Source organism: Strix aluco, chromosome 22 (assembly GCF_031877795.1).
Source record: "Strix aluco isolate bStrAlu1 chromosome 22, bStrAlu1.hap1, whole genome shotgun sequence".
Taxonomy (NCBI): domain Eukaryota; kingdom Metazoa; phylum Chordata; class Aves; order Strigiformes; family Strigidae; genus Strix; species Strix aluco.
In genome coordinates this window covers 8,803,454-8,821,095 of record NC_133952.1, presented here as the reverse complement: position 1 = coordinate 8,821,095, position 17,642 = coordinate 8,803,454, and the positions used below count along the sequence as shown (strand labels likewise).

The 17,642-nt window shown below is 58.0% G+C and overlaps 2 protein-coding genes across 2 annotated transcripts; one reads left to right on the top strand and one right to left on the bottom strand.

The window, feature by feature from the left end:
* On the bottom strand, window positions 1-8,617 carry LOC141933490 (uncharacterized). The gene is made up of 8 exons (XM_074848204.1): window positions 8,253-8,617; window positions 7,708-8,113; window positions 7,170-7,234; window positions 5,665-5,688; window positions 5,114-5,158; window positions 4,633-4,675; window positions 467-627; window positions 1-32 (listed from the first exon to the last, which is right to left on the bottom strand). Exons 1-8 carry the CDS (start codon window positions 8,615-8,617, stop codon window positions 29-31), a joined length of 1,113 nt encoding a protein of 370 aa, XP_074704305.1. The 3' UTR covers window positions 1-28.
* Window positions 8,618-11,462: 2,845 nt separating this feature from the next.
* On the top strand, window positions 11,463-15,038 carry LOC141933489 (uncharacterized). Its single transcript, XM_074848202.1, has 7 exons — window positions 11,463-11,626; window positions 11,815-11,975; window positions 12,410-12,498; window positions 12,735-13,226; window positions 13,924-14,076; window positions 14,975-14,989; window positions 15,033-15,038. Exons 1-7 carry the CDS (start codon window positions 11,463-11,465, stop codon window positions 15,036-15,038), a joined length of 1,080 nt encoding a protein of 359 aa, XP_074704303.1.
* Window positions 15,039-17,642: the final 2,604 nt, after the last annotated feature.

Here is a 17,642-nt window from a genome sequence, read left to right as displayed (position 1 = left end):
GACGGCCGACTCCAAGCAGGCGGCAGGCTCATCTACATTAAAAACACACGTTTTTGAAACCAGGGTGAGCTAACACAGCTCCTTGATGCCTACAGTGCTTTCCCAATCATCGTGCTTGCAGAGACAATCCTAGCACAGCCACACACCCCAAACCCAGGGGGACTTGTCAAAATGCAGATTCCAGACACGTCTCTTTTCCTGCTGGGGAATTCGTCTCCTCTAGCGCACACGCCTTTTCCGTGTGCCAGGGGGATGACGGGATGGCTCAAAGTGATCAGAAATGAGCCCCGAAGGAATGAGCGTCTCGAGAATTCTGCTTTCCAGGGACAAGGCCTGGCAGTGCATTTTTTCCTGGATCATCAGCCACACCACATCATCCTTTCCAAACGGCCCGTCTCCACGGCAAGCCGCCAGAAGGGCAGGCGACAGGCCTTCTCCCCATCCCTCCTCCACACCAGAGTCCTACCTGCTCTCCGCAGGGCGGGTGCACGCGGCCACGCTGCAGCAGCTGCTGCCCCACGGGGAGCGCTGGATGCTGACACCCCTTTGCCTTGGCCTGGAGCAGCTTCTCCCTTCTTCTCCCGCTTGCTGGGGTCCACAGGCCGCGCGCTGCCACTGCGCCTGCGCCTGGAGAGACAAAGAGCAGAGCCAGTCGTAGGCACAGCTCACGGCAAGGAGAAGGGCCTGTTGTTGCCCGCCCTTTCCGTAGTGACCTCCCTCGAGGACGAACACCCACAGGCACAAAGCTAAGCCCCAGGGGAGGAAAAGAGCCCCGGAGCTTCCCAGGCAGCACCCGCCTGCCTGCGCCCCGTTACCTGTCGGCCTTGTCCCGGCAGTCGGTGTCGCGCTCCTCCACCAGCGGCCGCGCTGGGGCCAAGTTGCCGCTGGTGGCTGCACGGTGCAGCTCGTCCCGGCCCTCCGGCTGGAGCTCATGGCCACCGCTGCTCCTGGAGGACTCGGCACCCTCCCCTGCCCCCATGCTCCTGGCCCTCCCGCACAGCCACCGCCAGATCCTCCTCATGGCCCGGCGGGGATGGGCACTGAACCGCCTCCCCTCGCTCATCCCTGGGGAGCGCTGCCAGGCAGGACTTAGTGGGCACTGCCGGGTGCCGGCTGCCAACAGAGGAGCCAACCCCAAGGAGTGGCAGGGCACGGGCAGCTGCCTGCGGGCTGAGCCACCACCAGCAGCGATGGCAGCACCGGCACCACCAGCACCAGCTCCACTGGCAGCTCCACCAGCACCTGCACCAGCAGCACCAGCTCCACTCGCAGCACCAGCTCCACCAGTGCCACCAGCACCAGCCCACTGGCACAGCACTGGCAGCACCACCAGGTACTGTGTGTGCAGGGCCTGGGACAGAACCCCTTGTTCTGGGGGCCGTGCGCTGACATCATAAAGGGCTCAATGGGGGCTGGGAGTGTCCCGGGTGCTCAGAACCTCTCTGCGTGTACACAGGCCACGTTGCCAAGGGAAACAGCCCCTGGCGCACTGTCTCCAGGGGCACAGGGTTGCCCAAGGCCACCTCTCCAAGGCTCCCACCTCCCTGCACGCTCTGTGGACCCCTGTCCTCCTCTTGCCTGCAAGGCTCGCCGGCGTGGGAGACAGACGGGCTCGGCAGAGCAGGCTCTCGCCAGCAAGGCTCCCTGCAAGCACAAGAGGCGGTGGCTGGACACCCCCATGTCCCTTTTTGTGCTTCCTGGGTTCTCAGCCTGACTTTTGGGACACCCTGGACCCCTTGGTGTGCCTCTCTCTGCATCCCTGGAGCCCTGGCTGTCGCTTTAAGGGCACCCCAAGTCCCCAGGCTCCATTTTGGGAAGGAGAAGTGCAGTGAAGACAGGGTGGAGTGTCTTTGTGTTAGAATCAGGGGGAAGGCCAACAGGGCAGATGTTGTAGTAGGAGTCTACTATAGGCCACCCACCCAGGACAGAGAGGTGGATGAAATATTCTATAGGCACTGGGGTGAAATCTCACGATCGCTTGCCCTTGTTCTCGTGGGGGACTTCAACTTCCCAGACATCTGCTGGAAATACAACACAGCAGAGCGGGACCAGTCCCGAAGATTCCTGGAACGTGTGGGGGACAACTTCCTAACACAGCTGGTGAGAGAACCAACCAGAGAAGGTGCCCTGCTGGATCTCCTCCTTGTGAACAGAGAAGGACTGGTGGATGATGTGGCGGTTGGAGGACGACTAGGGCACAGCGATCATGAAATAATAGAGTTCTCTATTCTTAGAGAGACCAGGAAAGGGCTAAGCAGGACTGACATCCTGGACTTCCAAAGGGCTGACTTTGTCTTGTTTAGGCACCAGCTTGACAGGATCCCTTGGGAGATGGTCCTGAAGGGTATAGGGGTCCAGGAAGGCTGGGCGCTCTTTAAGAAGGAAGTGTTTATGGCTCAGGAGCAGGCAGTCCCCAGGTGCTCTAAGAGGAGCGGGCGGCAGAGAAGACCACCCTGGCTGAACAGGGAGCTTTGGCTGCAACTCAAGGAGAAAAGGAGAGTTTACAGCCTTTGGAGGAAGGGGCTAGCCACTCACAGTGATTACAAAGAGGCTGTGAGGCTATGCAGGGCAGAAATCAGGAGGTCCAAAGCCCAGCTGGAAATTAATCTGGCTTCAGCAATCAGAGATAACAAGAAATGTTTCTATAAGTATGTCAATAGCAAAAGAAAGACCAGGGAGAGTCTCCACCCCCTGCTGGATGCTGAAGGAAACTTGGTAGCAAGTGATGAGGGGAAGGCTGAGGTCCTTAATGCCTTCTTTGCCTCAGTCTTTAATAACAAGACTAGTTGTATTGAGGGAATCCAGCCCCCTCAGCCAGATGATAGAGACTGGGAGAACGACCCCCCTGCAATCCAGGAGAGAGTCAGTGACCTGCTACATCACATGGACACACACAAGTCTGTGGGACCGGGCGGGATACACCCGAGGGTGCTGAAGGAGCTGGCTGGGTGCTCGCCAAGCTGCCTTCCATCATTTCCCAGCAGTCCTGGCTGAGCGGGGAGGTCCCGACAGATTGGAGATTGGCCAATGTGACGCCCATCTATAAGAAGGGTCGGAAGGATGATCCGGGAAATTACAGGCCTGTCAGCTTGACTTCGGTGCCCGGGAAGCTGACGGAGCAGCTCATCCTGAGTGCCATCACACAGCACGTGCGGGACAGCCAGATGATCAGGCCCAGTCAGCGGGTTTAGGAAAGGCAGGTCCTGCCTGACAAACCTGATCTCCTCCTACGACAGGGCGACCTGCTTATTGGGTGAGGGAAAGGCTGTGGGTGTTGTCTGCCTTGACTTTAGCGAGGCCTTTGACACCGTTTCCCACAGCATTCTCCTGGCAAAACTGGCTGCTCGCGGCTTGGATGGGCACACGCTGTGCTGGGTAAAAAACTGGCTGGATGGCCGGGCCCAAAGAGTGGTGGTGAACGGAGGTAAATCCAGTTGGCGGCCGGTCACGAGTGGTGTCCCCCAGGGCTGGGTTTTGGGGCCACTCCTGTTTAACATCTTTACTGGTGATCTAGACGAGGGGATCGAGTGCACCCTCAGTCAGTTTGCAGATGACACCCAGTTGGGTGGGAGTGTTGATCTGCTCGAGGGTAGGGAGGCTCTGCAGAGAGACCTGGCCAGGCTGGAGCGATGGGCTGAGGCCAACTGGGGGAGTTTCAATAAGGCCAAATGCCGGGTGCTGCCCTTGGGCCACAACAACCCCCAGCAGCGCTACAGGCTTGTGGAGGAGTGGCTGGAGAGCTGCCAGTCAGAGAGGGACCTGGGGGGGATGGACAGCTGGCTGAACAGGAGCCAGCAGTGTGCCCAGGTGGCCAAGAAGGCCAGTGGCATCCTGGCTTGTATCAGCAGTAGCGTGGCCAGCAGGGACAGGGAAGGGAGCTCACCCCTGTGCTCGGCACTGGTGAGGCCACCCCTCGATGAGTGGGTTCAGTTTTGGGCCCCTCACTCCAAAAAGGCCATTGAATGACTCGAGCGTGTCCAGAGAAGGGCAACGGAGCTGGTGCAGGGTCTGGAGCACAGGTCTGATGGGGAGCGGCTGAGGGAACTGGGGGGGTTTAGTCTGGAGAAGAGGAGGCTGAGGGGAGACCTCATGGCCCTCTACAGCTGTCGGAAAGGAGGGTGCAGAGATGGGGGATGAGTCTCTTGAGCCAAGGAACAAGCGACAGGACAAGAGGGAATGGCCTCAAGCTGCGCCAGGGAAGGTTTAGACTAGATGTCAGGAAGTATTTCTTTACAGAACGCGTTATTAGGCAGTGGAATGGATTGCCCAGGGAGGTGGTAGAGTCCCCACCCCTGGAGGTGTTTAAGAGTAGGGTTGACATAGCGCTGAGAGATATGGTGTAGATGGGAACTGGCAGTGTTAGGTTAATGGTTGGACTAGATGATCTTCAAGGTCCTTTCCAACCTAGTTGATTCTGTGATTCTGTGAGAAGCTATGCTCACCCAAGATTTGGTTTCAAGTACGTTATAGTCTGTGGCAGTAAGACAGCAGCAATTGTAGGAGGAATCCTCCAGTGACTACTGAGTACCGCAAAAGAGAGCCAACAGATCCCACAGAGCAGCACGGACCCTTGGAAACAGCTGCTTAATGTACCACGTAGGAAAAGCACAAAAGGAATAGAGCAGTACTTACGTTTACAAAGTCACCTCCTTGGATCATGAAATCCTTTATTACCCTAAAGAAGTAAAACAATACTCAGTTCTCAGTAGACAAATGTCTCAAGAAGCTTCGCACGGGGCAAACAGGCGTTCTGCCTCGCTGCACAGCGACAGTTATCAGCCTCTGTGAATGCTACAGTCTAAAATCTGCAACAAAGCTTAACTACTCGTTGCTGTTGGGTAATTTGGGACCCATTGCTGCTCGAGCAGGGATAGTGATTAGAGGACAGATGCCAGAACGTGATCTCTGACCTGACACCCCAGGCACGGGGGATCCCTCCCAGTGACCCCAGCGTACACACCTGACAGACCCCCAAATGCCCCAGAGCTACGCAAGGACGGTATCAGCCAAGACCTACAGATGCCTCCCGGACCAATAATGCCCGAGGCAGCTCTCCAAACCACATCTAGCTCAGGCTGCTACTGCAGTGCCTAAACAAAAGCAGAGGAATTACCTGTGGAAAGTGCTTCCTTTATAACCTATAGGGACACCATCCTTCCTGCAAGGAAAGGAAAAGGAAAATCATTGCAACTTACTGCACATCCCAACACAAAACCCTCCCAGGAATTCAGAGTCCCAAAGGCTTGTCCTACACGTTACTACTGCCTTGATATACCACCCCGTGCTCCAGCCTGGCTCCCCGCTGCTGCTACCAGAGGCAAAGGCAAACCTCGAGTGGGCTCTGCCCGCTAAGTGACACGGTTCCCTACAACACCCACACCAGCACCTTTAGGGGATCCCACTGCCATCTGCAGCACGAGCAGGCGGGATTTGCAGACAGGGCTTTTCAGAGCACCCTGAGCACGAACAAAGTCATGCCCAAAGGGAACAATCTGCCACCCCTGCGACGCACCGAGCTCATCACAACTTCGTCAGAGCGGTTTTCTGCAACTCCTTCATGTTGTCCTGGCAGAGTAAGAAACGCTTCCAAGTGAGCCTTCTTCCTGCTCACCCAGCCCTGTTTCTCTGAGTAGGCTACTTTAAAGGACCCCGTAACCCGCTTACCTGAATTCACCCGTACAAAACTGCCTGCAAGACAAAAAGGAGAGCAGAGCGTGAGGCACATCTGCCCCTGGAGGACACAGAGGGCTGCATTCAGCCAACATGCACTGACTGGTGTGCAGGAGTGCCCTCGCTGCACCGGGGATGACCCCAGTGCCACGGAACCGGCAGCAACTCCTCCCCACTGCCATTTTAAAACAGACTGCTCTGCTGCCTGCAGTTGAGGAGCGCAGATATTTAACACCGAGGCCGTGAGGGGCAGTGAACGTGGAGCAGACCCCGTGTTTCACAGAGAACAGGGTACATCCATCTCTGCCGTGTGAAGTGCTAGGGCTCGGACAACAGGCTCAAGCCAGAGTTGACCTATAGATGAATCCTGTATATTTTATAACTGATAACCATTGTGCTAGTAGGTATTGTACTAAGTTATAACAACCTATTTATGCTGGTGTAAAAAGTGCTAAAGCACTGGAATACTGCAGCCTGAACAACAGGCCCCAAGCTGAAGCTGCTAACTTAGCATGTAGTCATTAGTAAAATATGTAAACTCGCTCGTGAAAGACAAAATATAATCAGTAGAGAGGAGAGAATGTATCCAGCTTTCCTTTCGCAGCCTTGTTCAAGGCTGAGAACCCAAGTATTTGGCCTTGTTAGAAACTCCCTTGGTTTCCCCCGCCGAGCCCTGGCCAGGCTTTGGGTGGAATCCAACAGGAGAATGAAACCAGATATTTCCCGCTCAAAACAAAGGTGCCAGTTACTCTGGCTTGTCGATCTCTGGTATATAAGGCTGGGCCCGTTTGCAGCGACTTTGGGTGCCTCACCTATGGGTGGACGCACCGCGTAGGATTTCCCACTTGCCGGGACAGGCTCTCCAAATCCTCGCTGTAACCGGGGCTCCCCAGCGACTGCGGGTCTGGGTGATGATGATAATATATGCAAGGGGTGATGTATTTCTCTTAATTACTATTCTCTCTCTCTCTCGTGCAGTAATGATTTGATGCATTACCCTGTATTTTCCTGCTTGTTGCTTTAAGTGCACTGTTCTGCTTCTTCTCACTGCATGTTTTCTGTATTAGGCTGTTACATTACTTGGTTATCACCAGTAAAGTACGCCTACTCTTTTCACTCTGGTGTCCCAGTTTAATTGGTATCCTTAATCAGCAAAACACCGTGGCAGCGGGACGCCCGAGCGGCGCATCCTTCAGTCAGCGCCAAGAGACCTGCGTGGCCCTGCCGTTAAGGTGCGGCCTTTTCCAAGGGCACCGAGCGCTCGAGAAGCTCCGCAGAGGGAGCAGAGCGGGACCGCAGCCCTTCCCCTTCCAGCCAGGTGCCCTTCCCCAGGGGATCGGGGTGCTCACGGCCGCATCTCTCTGGGAACGCAGAGAGGAGCAAAGCAGTGCGGCGGCTCTGGGGGGACTGGCCACTCTGCCACCTGAGCCATTCCTGCGCCCAAAAGTCTTCACAGCCCCCACCCGGGCTGAGCTGCACAAACGCCGCCTGCTCCTCACCTGAAGTTCTCTGCTGTTTTGGGTACGACGTCGGCGAACAGCTCGATCTTCATGCGGCCGACCTCCTGGGGAGACGGGGCCGCATGAGCCCCCTGGGCCCCTCACACACACACACACACACACACACACACACACCCCCCAGCCTCCCCCCGCCGCACCCCCCACCCCCTGCCCTGCAGCCCTGCTGCCAGCCCTTCCCCCCGCGCCCCTGCAGCCCCACAGCCCCCGACTGCCCCGCACCTCCCTCCCGCTGCTCCCCTCCGAGCGCTTTCGGTCGCCCCCCGCCAACCCCACGACCAGCACTCGACCCCCCCCGCACCCCCCCACGTCGCTCCTACACCCCCAGGGAACCCCGGCACGTCCCCCCGCCCTGCACCCCGCCACCCCCCTCCCGGAGCCCCCCCGCGAGCCCCCCCGCTCCGGGCCCCCCCGGCTGCCCCCCGGCCCCTGCGAGCCCCGCACCCCCGCCCCCCCCAGCGAGCCCCCGCAGCCCCTCCCGCTGCCGCCCCCGGCCCCGCCGCGCAGCGCCCGAGCCCACCTGCCCGCCGATGGTGACATCGAAGAAGACCACGGGGTTGGTGGGGTTGGACGCCAGCACCGCCATGGCACGCGCCGCTCCCGGAAGCGGAAGTGCCGCCGGAAGCGGCGGCGGCAGCGGCTCCGGCCCCGGAAGTGCCGGCGGGGCCGGGCGGGGCTGAGGCCTCCCCTGGGCGCGGAGCCCGGCGCTGCCGCGGAGGGCGGGCGGCGGCAGCGGGCAGCGCGGCCCCTCGGCCGGCATCGCAGGGGGCTGGGGGCCCAGCAGCGCGTTCCCTGCGGGCCCAGGCGGCCCCGGAGCCGGCCCTGCGGCCGTTCCTGCCCCGAGGCGCCGGAGGCCGCCGGGAGGGTGTCGGGAGACGTGGCGGAGGGCTTGGAGCAGCGGGGTCCGCGGGCTGGGCCGGGCTGTCCTTCAGCCCTCGCGGGCAGCTCGAAGCTTCCCAGAAGCAAAGCCCTTCTTGGCAGGGCCCCCTCCGTCCCTTGGTGCCCGCCCCGCCGGGGAGAGCCCTGCCTGCGCCCGCCGGGACGGGTCCTGCCGCGGGGACTTGCCCGGGACGCTCGGCAGGGCCGGGCCTCAGCAGGGCCTGGTTCTCCAGCCCCGTGCTGGGCTGGGGCGGCCGCAGGGCGGTGCACGGAGGGCACAGAGGGGTCTCCAGTGCCCAGCGGGAGATGGCCGTGGGCTCTGGCAAGCGGCACCTGAGGAGGAGGTGTTGGCGTGCATCAGGGGGATGAGACAAGGAGACGAACAGGCAGAGTCCAACAGAACTGCTCAGCAGGAATTCTTGGATGAGCAGCGCTGGGGGCGCCCTGGGGATTCTCCGCCATACGGGCTCCCAGGAATTAGCGAGGGACAGCAGTTTACATCCACGCAAATCACACGCATGCATGGGATTTCCTGGAAAGGGGTTTCTCATGACAATGAGTTCCTGGAATTCATTTACATAGTCTGGGCACGCGTAGAGAAAACAGGGTGCGGGTCTTTGGTGGTCGAGGGAAGAAGTAAGCAGTCTTCTTCACGGCGTTCACTAGTTGACCTTCTTTCCAGCGCGTGCGCTGTGAAGTAAAGTCCAGGTGCCGCCTTCCTAAATCAGCAAAATCATTTTCCCTGTAACGGGGTCTCTGTGCGTCTTTGTTCGAGCTCCCCTTATCTCATTCTAGGGGTTGCCCAAGTGTCCGCTGAAGGCCTTGAGTCTGCTCTCGGGGATTTCCGTGGGGAGCCTGACGAGCGTTTCAATCTTACCTAAACAGGCAAAGGGACATCAGGAAAGAGTTGAGGGCTCGGGAGTCCTTGAGAAAGAAATGAAGGAACACACATGCAAAGCTTGTAGACCAGCTGTATTGAGGGAATCCAGCTGTACTGAGGGAATCCAGCCTCCTCAGCCAGAAGACAGAGACTGGGAGAAGGACCCCCCCACAATCCGGGAGGAGACAGTCGGTGACCTACTGCATCACATGGACACACACAAGTCTGTGGGACCGGGCGGGATACACCCGAGGGTGCTGAAGGAGCTGGCTGGGTGCTCGCCAAGCCGCCTTCCATCATTTCCCAGCAGTCCTGGCTGAGCGGGGAGGTCCCGACAGATTGGAGATTGGCCAATGTGACGCCCATCTATAAGAAGGGTCGGAAGGATGATCCGGGAAATTACAGGCCTGTCAGCTTGACTTCGGTGCCCGGGAAGCTGACGGAGCAGCTCATCCTGAGTGCCATCACACAGCACGTGCGGGACAGCCAGATGATCAGGCCCAGTCAGCGGGTTTAGGAAAGGCAGGTCCTGCCTGACAAACCTGATCTCCTCCTACGACAGGGCGACCTGCTTATTGGGTGAGGGAAAGGCTGTGGGTGTTGTCTGCCTTGACTTTAGCGAGGCCTTTGACACCGTTTCCCACAGCATTCTCCTGGCAAAACTGGCTGCTCGCGGCTTGGATGGGCACACGCTGTGCTGGGTAAAAAACTGGCTGGATGGCCGGGCCCAAAGAGTGGTGGTGAACGGAGGTAAATCCAGTTGGCGGCCGGCCGGTCACGAGTGGTGTCCCCCAGGGCTGGGTTTTGGGGCCACTCCTGTTTAACATCTTTACTGGTGATCTAGACGAGGGGATCGAGTGCACCCTCAGTCAGTTTGCAGATGACACCCAGTTGGGTGGGAGTGTTGATCTGCTCGAGGGTAGGGAGGCTCTGCAGAGAGACCTGGCCAGGCTGGAGCGATGGGCTGAGGCCAACTGGGGGAGTTTCAATAAGGCCAAATGCCGGGTGCTGCCCTTGGGCCACAACAACCCCCAGCAGCGCTACAGGCTTGGGGAGGAGTGGCTGGAGAGCTGCCAGTCAGAGAGGGACCTGGGGGGGATGGACAGCCGGCTGAACAGGAGCCAGCAGTGTGCCCAGGTGGCCAAGAAGGCCAGTGGCATCCTGGCTTGTATCAGCAGTAGCGTGGCCAGCAGGGACAGGGAAGGGATCTCACCCCTGTGCTCGGCACTGGTGAGGCCGCCCCTCGATGAGTGGGTTGAGTTTTGGGCCCCTCACTCCAAAAAGGCCATTGAATGACTCGAGCGTGTCCAGAGAAGGGCAACGGAGCTGGTGCAGGGTCTGGAGCACAGGTCTGATGGGGAGCGGCTGAGGGAACTGGGGGGGTTTAGTCTGGAGAAGAGGAGGCTGAGGGGAGACCTCATGGCCCTCTACAGCTGTCGGAAAGGAGGGTGCAGAGAGGGGGGATGAGTCTCTTGAGCCAAGGAACAAGCGCCAGGACAAGAGGGAATGGCCTCAAGCTGCGCCAGGGCAGGGTCAGACTGGCTCTTAGGAAGGATTTCTTTGCAGAAGGGGTTGTTGGGCGTTGGAATGGGCTGCCCAGGGCAGGGGGGGAGTCCCCATCCCTGGAGGCACGTGCAGGGGGACTGGGCACACCAGAAAGCAAAGCGAGGTGTAGGGGCATCCTGAAATGGAGCCCGGGGACTTGGGGTGCCTTAAAGCGACAGCCAGGGCTCCAGGAATGCAGAGAGAGGCACACCAAGGGGTCCAGGGTGTCCCAAAAGTCAGGCTGAGAACCCAGGAAGCACAAAAAGGGACATGGGGGTGTCCAGCCACCGCCTCTTGTGCTTGCAGGGAGCCTTGCTGGCGAGAGCCTGCTCTGCCGAGCCCGTCTGTCTCCCACGCAGGCGAGCCTTGCAGGCAAGAGGAGGACAGGGGTCCACAGAGCGTGCAGGGAGGTGGGAGCCTTGGAGAGGTGGCCTTGGGCAACCCTGTGCCCCTGGAGACAGTGCGCCAGGGGCTGTTTCCCTTGGCAACGTGGCCTGTGTACACGCAGAGAGGTTCTGAGCACCCGGGACACTCCCAGCCCCCATTGAGCCCTTTATGATGTCAGCGCACGGCCCCCAGAACAAGGGGTTCTGTCCCAGGCCCTGCACACACAGTACCTGGTGGTGCTGCCAGTGCTGTGCCAGTGGGCTGGTGCTGGTGGCACTGGTGGAGCTGGTGCTGCGAGTGGAGCTGGTGCTGCTGGTGCAGGTGCTGGTGGCAGCGCTGGTGGAGCTGGTCCTGGTGGAGCCGGTGCTGCCATCGCTGCTGGTGGTGGCTCAGCCCGCAGGCAGCTGCCCGTGCCCTGCCACTCCTTGGGGTTGGCTCCTCTGTTGGCAGCCGGCACCCGGCAGTGCCCACTAAGTCCTGCCTGGCAGCGCTCCCCAGGGATGAGCGAGGGGAGGCGGTTCAGTGCCCATCCCCGCCGGGCCATGAGGAGGATCTGGCGGTGGCTGTGCGGGAGGGCCAGGAGCATGGGGGCAGGGGAGGGTGCCGAGTCCTGCAGGAGCAGCGGTGGCCATGAGCTCCAGCCGGAGGGCCGGGACGAGCTGCACCGTGCAGCCACCAGCGGCAACTTGGCCCCAGCGCGGCCGCTGGTGGAGGAGCGCGACACCGACTGCCGGGACAAGGCCGACAGGTAACGGGGCGCAGGCAGGCGGGTGCTGCCTGGGAAGCTCCGGGGCTCTTTTCCTCCCCTGGGGCTTAGCTTTGTGCCTGTGGGTGTTCGTCCTCGAGGGAGGTCACTACGGAAAGGGCGGGCAACAACAGGCCCTTCTCCTTGCCGTGAGCTGTGCCTACGACTGGCTCTGCTCTTTGTCTCTCCAGGCGCAGGCGCAGTGGCAGCGCGCGGCCTGTGGACCCCAGCAAGCGGGAGAAGAAGGGAGAAGCTGCTCCAGGCCAAGGCAAAGGGGTGTCAGCATCCAGCGCTCCCCGTGGGGCAGCAGCTGCTGCAGCGTGGCCGCGTGCACCCGCCCTGCGGAGAGCAGGTAGGACTCTGGTGTGGAGGAGGGATGGGGAGAAGGCCTGTCGCCTGCCCTTCTGGCGGCTTGCCGTGGAGACGGGCCGTTTGGAAAGGATGATGTGGTGTGGCTGATGATCCAGGAAAAAATGCACTGCCAGGCCTTGTCCCTGGAAAGCAGAATTCTCGAGACGCTCATTCCTTCGGGGCTCATTTCTGATCACTTTGAGCCATCCCGTCATCCCCCTGGCACACGGAAAAGGCGTGTGCGCTAGAGGAGACGAATTCCCCAGCAGGAAAAGAGACGTGTCTGGAATCTGCATTTTGACAAGTCCCCCTGGGTTTGGGGTGTGTGGCTGTGCTAGGATTGTCTCTGCAAGCACGATGATTGGGAAAGCACTGTAGGCATCAAGGAGCTGTGTTAGCTCACCCTGGTTTCAAAAACGTGTGTTTTTAATGTAGATGAGCCTGCCGCCTGCTTGGAGTCGGCCGTCGGTACGTCGCCATCAGATGAAGAAGGCGTCAAGGAGAGCAAGAGCTTTGGGCAGGAGGTATGCCAAACCAAAGATTTTGAATTCGAGTCCTCCTTTTAGGATTACATTCCATGCCACTGCAAAGCAAGACTTTTCCAGGAATAATGTCTAAGGCAGAGTTATCGAAAACTCTTTGATAATCTGTTGTCAAGCTGCTGACAGTCCTCGCCTGGTTGTATGAAATGCTGCTGCTACCTCCTGGTTTGAGCTGATTTCCTAAGTGCTGTCCATTTGTGTTCTTCAACTTTGAACAGGCAGAAGATGTCAGAGCCCAAATACCGACGGTGGGGTCAGATTCATCCCCTTCCCACCTGAGCCCTGGGAGACATCAGCCATCTGAAAGGGTCGATGGGCAAGTGTTTCTGAGAGAATGTCACCAATGCCTTCGCGTGCAAGGAAAGCTCCATGAGGACATGGCTGAGATGCGAGAAGAAAACGAGAGCTTGTCTCGGCAGCTGAGCAAAGCCGAAAGAAAAGCTGATGGGCTGGAAAAGGAAGTGGAGCAACTGAAAAATGCCCTCTTGGAAAAGACATCGGCTTTAGAATGGACAGAAAGAGAATTACAAGAGAGCAAGAGGCAGACACTGGACTGGTATGGTGCATGCCTTCTTAAAGAGCAGAAGAGAGAAGATGCCATCAAGAAGGCAGAAGAGCTGCAGCACCAACTGGCCCAGCTCCAAAGTGAAAACGTTTTGCTGCGTCAGCAGCTGGGAGACGCGCAGAACAACAGCTGCCTGGAACAAATGGTGAGTGGTGGTGCCTCTACGTGCGAGGCCGACAAGGTAGAAAAAGAGGTGAGGTGAGCGCTGACCAAGACTGACTTAAAGGAGAGCAGTTCCCAAGGCTGTCTGGCGCTTCTAAAAGTCAGCAGGTGTACGGTCCGTGCGCGGGAGTCCTTCGCTCGGCTTGGTTCTGTTTTGCGCTGGGTTTGTTGGAATCGCGGAAGGTTCTGACAAGCCTTGAGATGTTTATAGACACAGACGTACGTAGAAACGCTGAGGCCCGCGTTGGGTTTCGTTTGTGGAGCAGAACAACGGCGGGAAGGATGATACACAGAGCTGGCTCTAGGAAGCCTTGGCTCGGGTCGCTGGAGAAAGGGCTGCAGTCCAACGACAGCTCCCGCGTTGGCATCCCGTTAGATTTTAGCATTAACTTAAGGAACAAGCCAAACCCCACAAAGGCACAGTCTCGGCATCTTCCGAGGAGAACGTGCTGGGAGACAGAAATCTTCCCCAAGAGATGACATTTCTGGAGCTGTCTTCGCTCGCCAGGGGTGGCTGGAGACCATCAGCTGTGCAGATGCCCTCTTCTGCCCGTGGATGCGATGGCTTTGCTTTGCGATGCACTTAGAAAAGTGATCTCGGCCTGTGAACTAGTAACTGGAAGTAAAACTACGCACTTGGGCTTCTTTTAATTTGTACTCCTGTGCCGTTGTTTCCCTAGAGAAGAGAGGCACAGCTGCAAGGAGAGCTCGCTGATGCTGTCAGAAAGCAGCACACAGCAGAAACTGCACTGAAGGCTTTGACGAACCAGTACGGTCGCCTGAAGGCAGAGAACTCCCGCTTGCAGGAGGACCTGGACAAGGCTAAGGCCAAGGTATGCAAAGTCTTTGAAGTGTTCTTTTCCTTCAGCAGACAATATTCTGGGAACAAATCCAGGAGAGATTTGTCTGCGGACGTCACGAGCGTCAGACTAGAGGGTGCTTTTAGCTCCTTTCTGCTGCCCTCTCGCCTTGCCAAGCTGATGCGGCTCTTCAGGGGGCTTGTTTCGAGGCTGAGGGGCAAAGCAGTGGCTTGGGGGCAGCATGTGGGTGGGGAAGAACAAAGCAGCTGTGCTCTTCCGAGTCTCGCTTCTGTTCCCACACCGTCCAAACGTTGTGGCCGTGAGATGAAACCACAAGCCACGTGCCCCCTGATGTCTCTGGCCTTGGTTGTTCTCCCTGCAAGGTTTTTCCTCTGTCGATCTCTGCACAAAGATGGTGTCTAGTTCCCTGGCAGTGGTGGTTGGGGGCAAGGAAAGTGACCTTGGTTTGCCGTTGTCTCATAAGCCAGGCTTCGCCCTCCCTCTAAGGAAGGCCTTGAAGCTCTTGTCCCTCCGCCCGCACTGTCCTCCCCAGCCATTAGCACAGGGGTGTGCGTGGGAGAAGGGACGGGGCACGACAGGAGCGTGGTGGAAGCCAAATGAAAGGCAGCGACCGCGGTGAAATGCCAAAGAGCATCTCCAGAGGCACGGACGTGCTATGATGCTGCAGGAGGAGTGGAGCGCCTTTGCCACGGAGCCTTTCTGGAAAGGAGGGACGGGTGGAAGCTGGAGCAGTCTTGTTGGCAAGGGCTTGAAAGGCGCACTTACTTTCAGGAATCCAAGCGCCTTTTCCCTGGGTTGAAATACAAACTCAGGGCACTGACAGCCATGATCTCGATGCATCCGTTGGATGGAGTTTCACCGAGATTTGAGACCCCTCTGCTCAAGGCAGATTGTTTTTCCCCACATACAGGCGTGCGAACTCTCCGCACATCTGGAGCTGCAGTCCCAAAAATCTCTGCAGCTCGAAGCTCTAAATAAGGAGATGGGACAGACGGTGACAAGTCTGTCAGCTCGCTTGGCGACTCCTGGCGCGGGTCACACCACAACAGCGCCGGAAGAGAAGCAATATCTGAGTCTACTTTTGGAGGTCAGTTCATGTTCCATTTGTATCTGTGGTCGGCGTTGCGTCCATTTGTGGCTGCGGTCACGACTTTTAGGTGTTTTGTCTCGGGCACGTGGTTCTCTTTGTTAGTGCTGTGGGTTTGGCTTTCCCGTAGGGAAGCCGGGGAGCTGCAAAAGGCTGCGCCAGAGTCTGTGTGTCGTGTGTCGTGGCACCAGTGCGCGTGAAAAACACGCAGCCGTTTTGCTGCTCCTCGTGCAGACAGCGTTTAGGCTGTTTAAGAGCTTTTCTGTAAAAGCGGCGGAAAGAGCAGGTTTGTTGAGAGGGGTGGGCATTGTCTTTGTCTTCCTGTTTCTTGAAGTTGCATCTTCTCTTGTAGGTACAGGCAGCCGCTGAAGCCAGAGTAGAAGAGATCAACACCGCTGTCGCCTCTTGGAGAAACGACCTGGAGCAGATCATTAGAGCTCAGGCTCTCGAGCTGGAGAGAGCAAAGGACAAGCAGGAGTCGACCGCCCTGCTCCTGGCCTGTGCACAGGCAGAATTAAAGAGCTCCGACAAGCGTTTCTTGGTGATGGAGGACATCGCAAGAGTTCTCAGAATCAAATTAAATAAGTAAGTCCCAACGTTTTCTTTTTTTCCCCACGTAGTACAATAGGACCCTTTTCATCGTGGCTTTCCCAACCCACGTCCCTTTCTTGGATCTGGTCAGCATGATGTGCGCACTTCTCCAGAGCCCGCCGTGGGCTCTCCCATGGCAGAGGCCTGGTTTTGTTTCTCTTGACGGACCCTGAAGTAACCAAGCTGACCAGGCCTGTCCGGAGGGTGTTCTAGTGAGTTTTCTTTTAACAGTTTTCTGTAGCCACCTCCCCTTCCTGCACGTACGGTGCAAAAGAGGAGCTCCCTTCCCCTTCTGCTGTTACCCTCCAGCTGAGGAGAGACACACGGGGAAAGGCAGAGGGGACAGAAGAGGAGCCTGTGAGGCAAAAATAATCTATTTGCTGTCCGTTATAACGGTGCACCTTCAGTGTGTGTTTACCGTGGGAGGAGGGAAAGAGCCCCGAGTCCTTACTACCTTCTGGGAAAGGTCTGACAAAGACCTAACACAGACTGCTTGGAAGCCCGAGCAGCAGCACGTGTGGGTGGCTCGGAAGTCTGTGTTCCTCAGCCCAACAGTGCAGTGTCACACCTGGGGAACCACTTGGTGCCACTATGAGCAACAGCCGTTCTTGCACGCTCCTGCATTTCTCACAGGGCTAATGAGAGGCTAGCAGAAGCCAGGAGGAGCAACGGCAGTCAGAAAGCGGAGTGTGAGCAAGACCAGGGGACCAGGGGACCGAGCGTAAACCCATCGGGCTCAGGTAAGCAGCTCCAGGTGTGATTCTTCAGTGCTCGGGTGGGTTAGGGATTACGGTTGGGTTTTGCTTGGGATACTGAAAGAGCGGAAGCCTTTTCCATGTAATTCCTGGTGACGTGGAACCAGGAGAGAGAAGTTGCTTGCTTATCCCGCCGAGCATAAAGCAGGTCTTGTTAGGTGGAAACCCAAAACAGGGCGCGGGCTCTCCAGAGAAGAATTTCATAACTATGGTTCCTCTGGAGTTTCTTTCGCGGGCTTTAGAAAGCTAGTTGCCTGATGGTCAGGCATGGAAAATCTTATTTCCTCCGTTGCGTGTGTCCCTTTCATTCTTTCTGGTTTCCTCTGTGGGCTTAAATCTCTCCAGACCTTCACAGCGTCCTGTCGCAGTTGATAGTTGTCCATTGACTTTGTGGGCTCGCTCTGCTCTAGAACTAACATTGGATCTTGCTTTCTCTCTCCCAGCCACCAGCGAACGTAAAACCAGATCTGGTGGGGATTGTCCCCGGACATCTGCTCTTCCGCCAAATGTCAGCGAAGCCTGGGATATCCCTTCTGGGGCAACTCCGCCCGACAGCGACATTTTGACGGAGAGTTATTAAAGTGGTAGAAAACGCTCAGGAAAGTTGGTGACAATTCTTTGCCTACCCCGTTCTGGAGAGTGAAAGCAGCCATGGAGGCCTGTAGAAAAAAGGGTTCTGCCACAGGCGGCGCCCGGAACAGCCGCCTCTCCAGGAATGGCTTTGGCAGCTCCGTCGCCCGTGGAGCCCTTGCGGGTGAGCGGTGCGGAGGAGCCCTGGAGTGCAGCTCTGTCGACCTTGCTCCCGCCTCCGGTCAGTGGCCTTGTGCGAAGCTCTGCAGGCTCGGGTGAGCCTGACTGCCAAAGCTGCAGCGAGGAGGTGCCAGCTGCGACAGGGAGGGGACGGCTCAGGGCTGTCCCCACCGCCTGTGACAGGGCTCTGCTCCCCTCCCGCTAGTGCAGGTACCACTGGGGCAGGAGGCAAGGCGTGATGGGTGCCCCAGCTGCCAAGATATGCAATTGGAACCTGTGGAGAAATGACTAAATGGGGGAGCACGGAGATAGATACAAATACGTCCTCTTTAGAAATGACACCCAGGGACAGGATGTTTAATCCGTACCTCCTGCTCTCTAGGTCTACGGAGCTG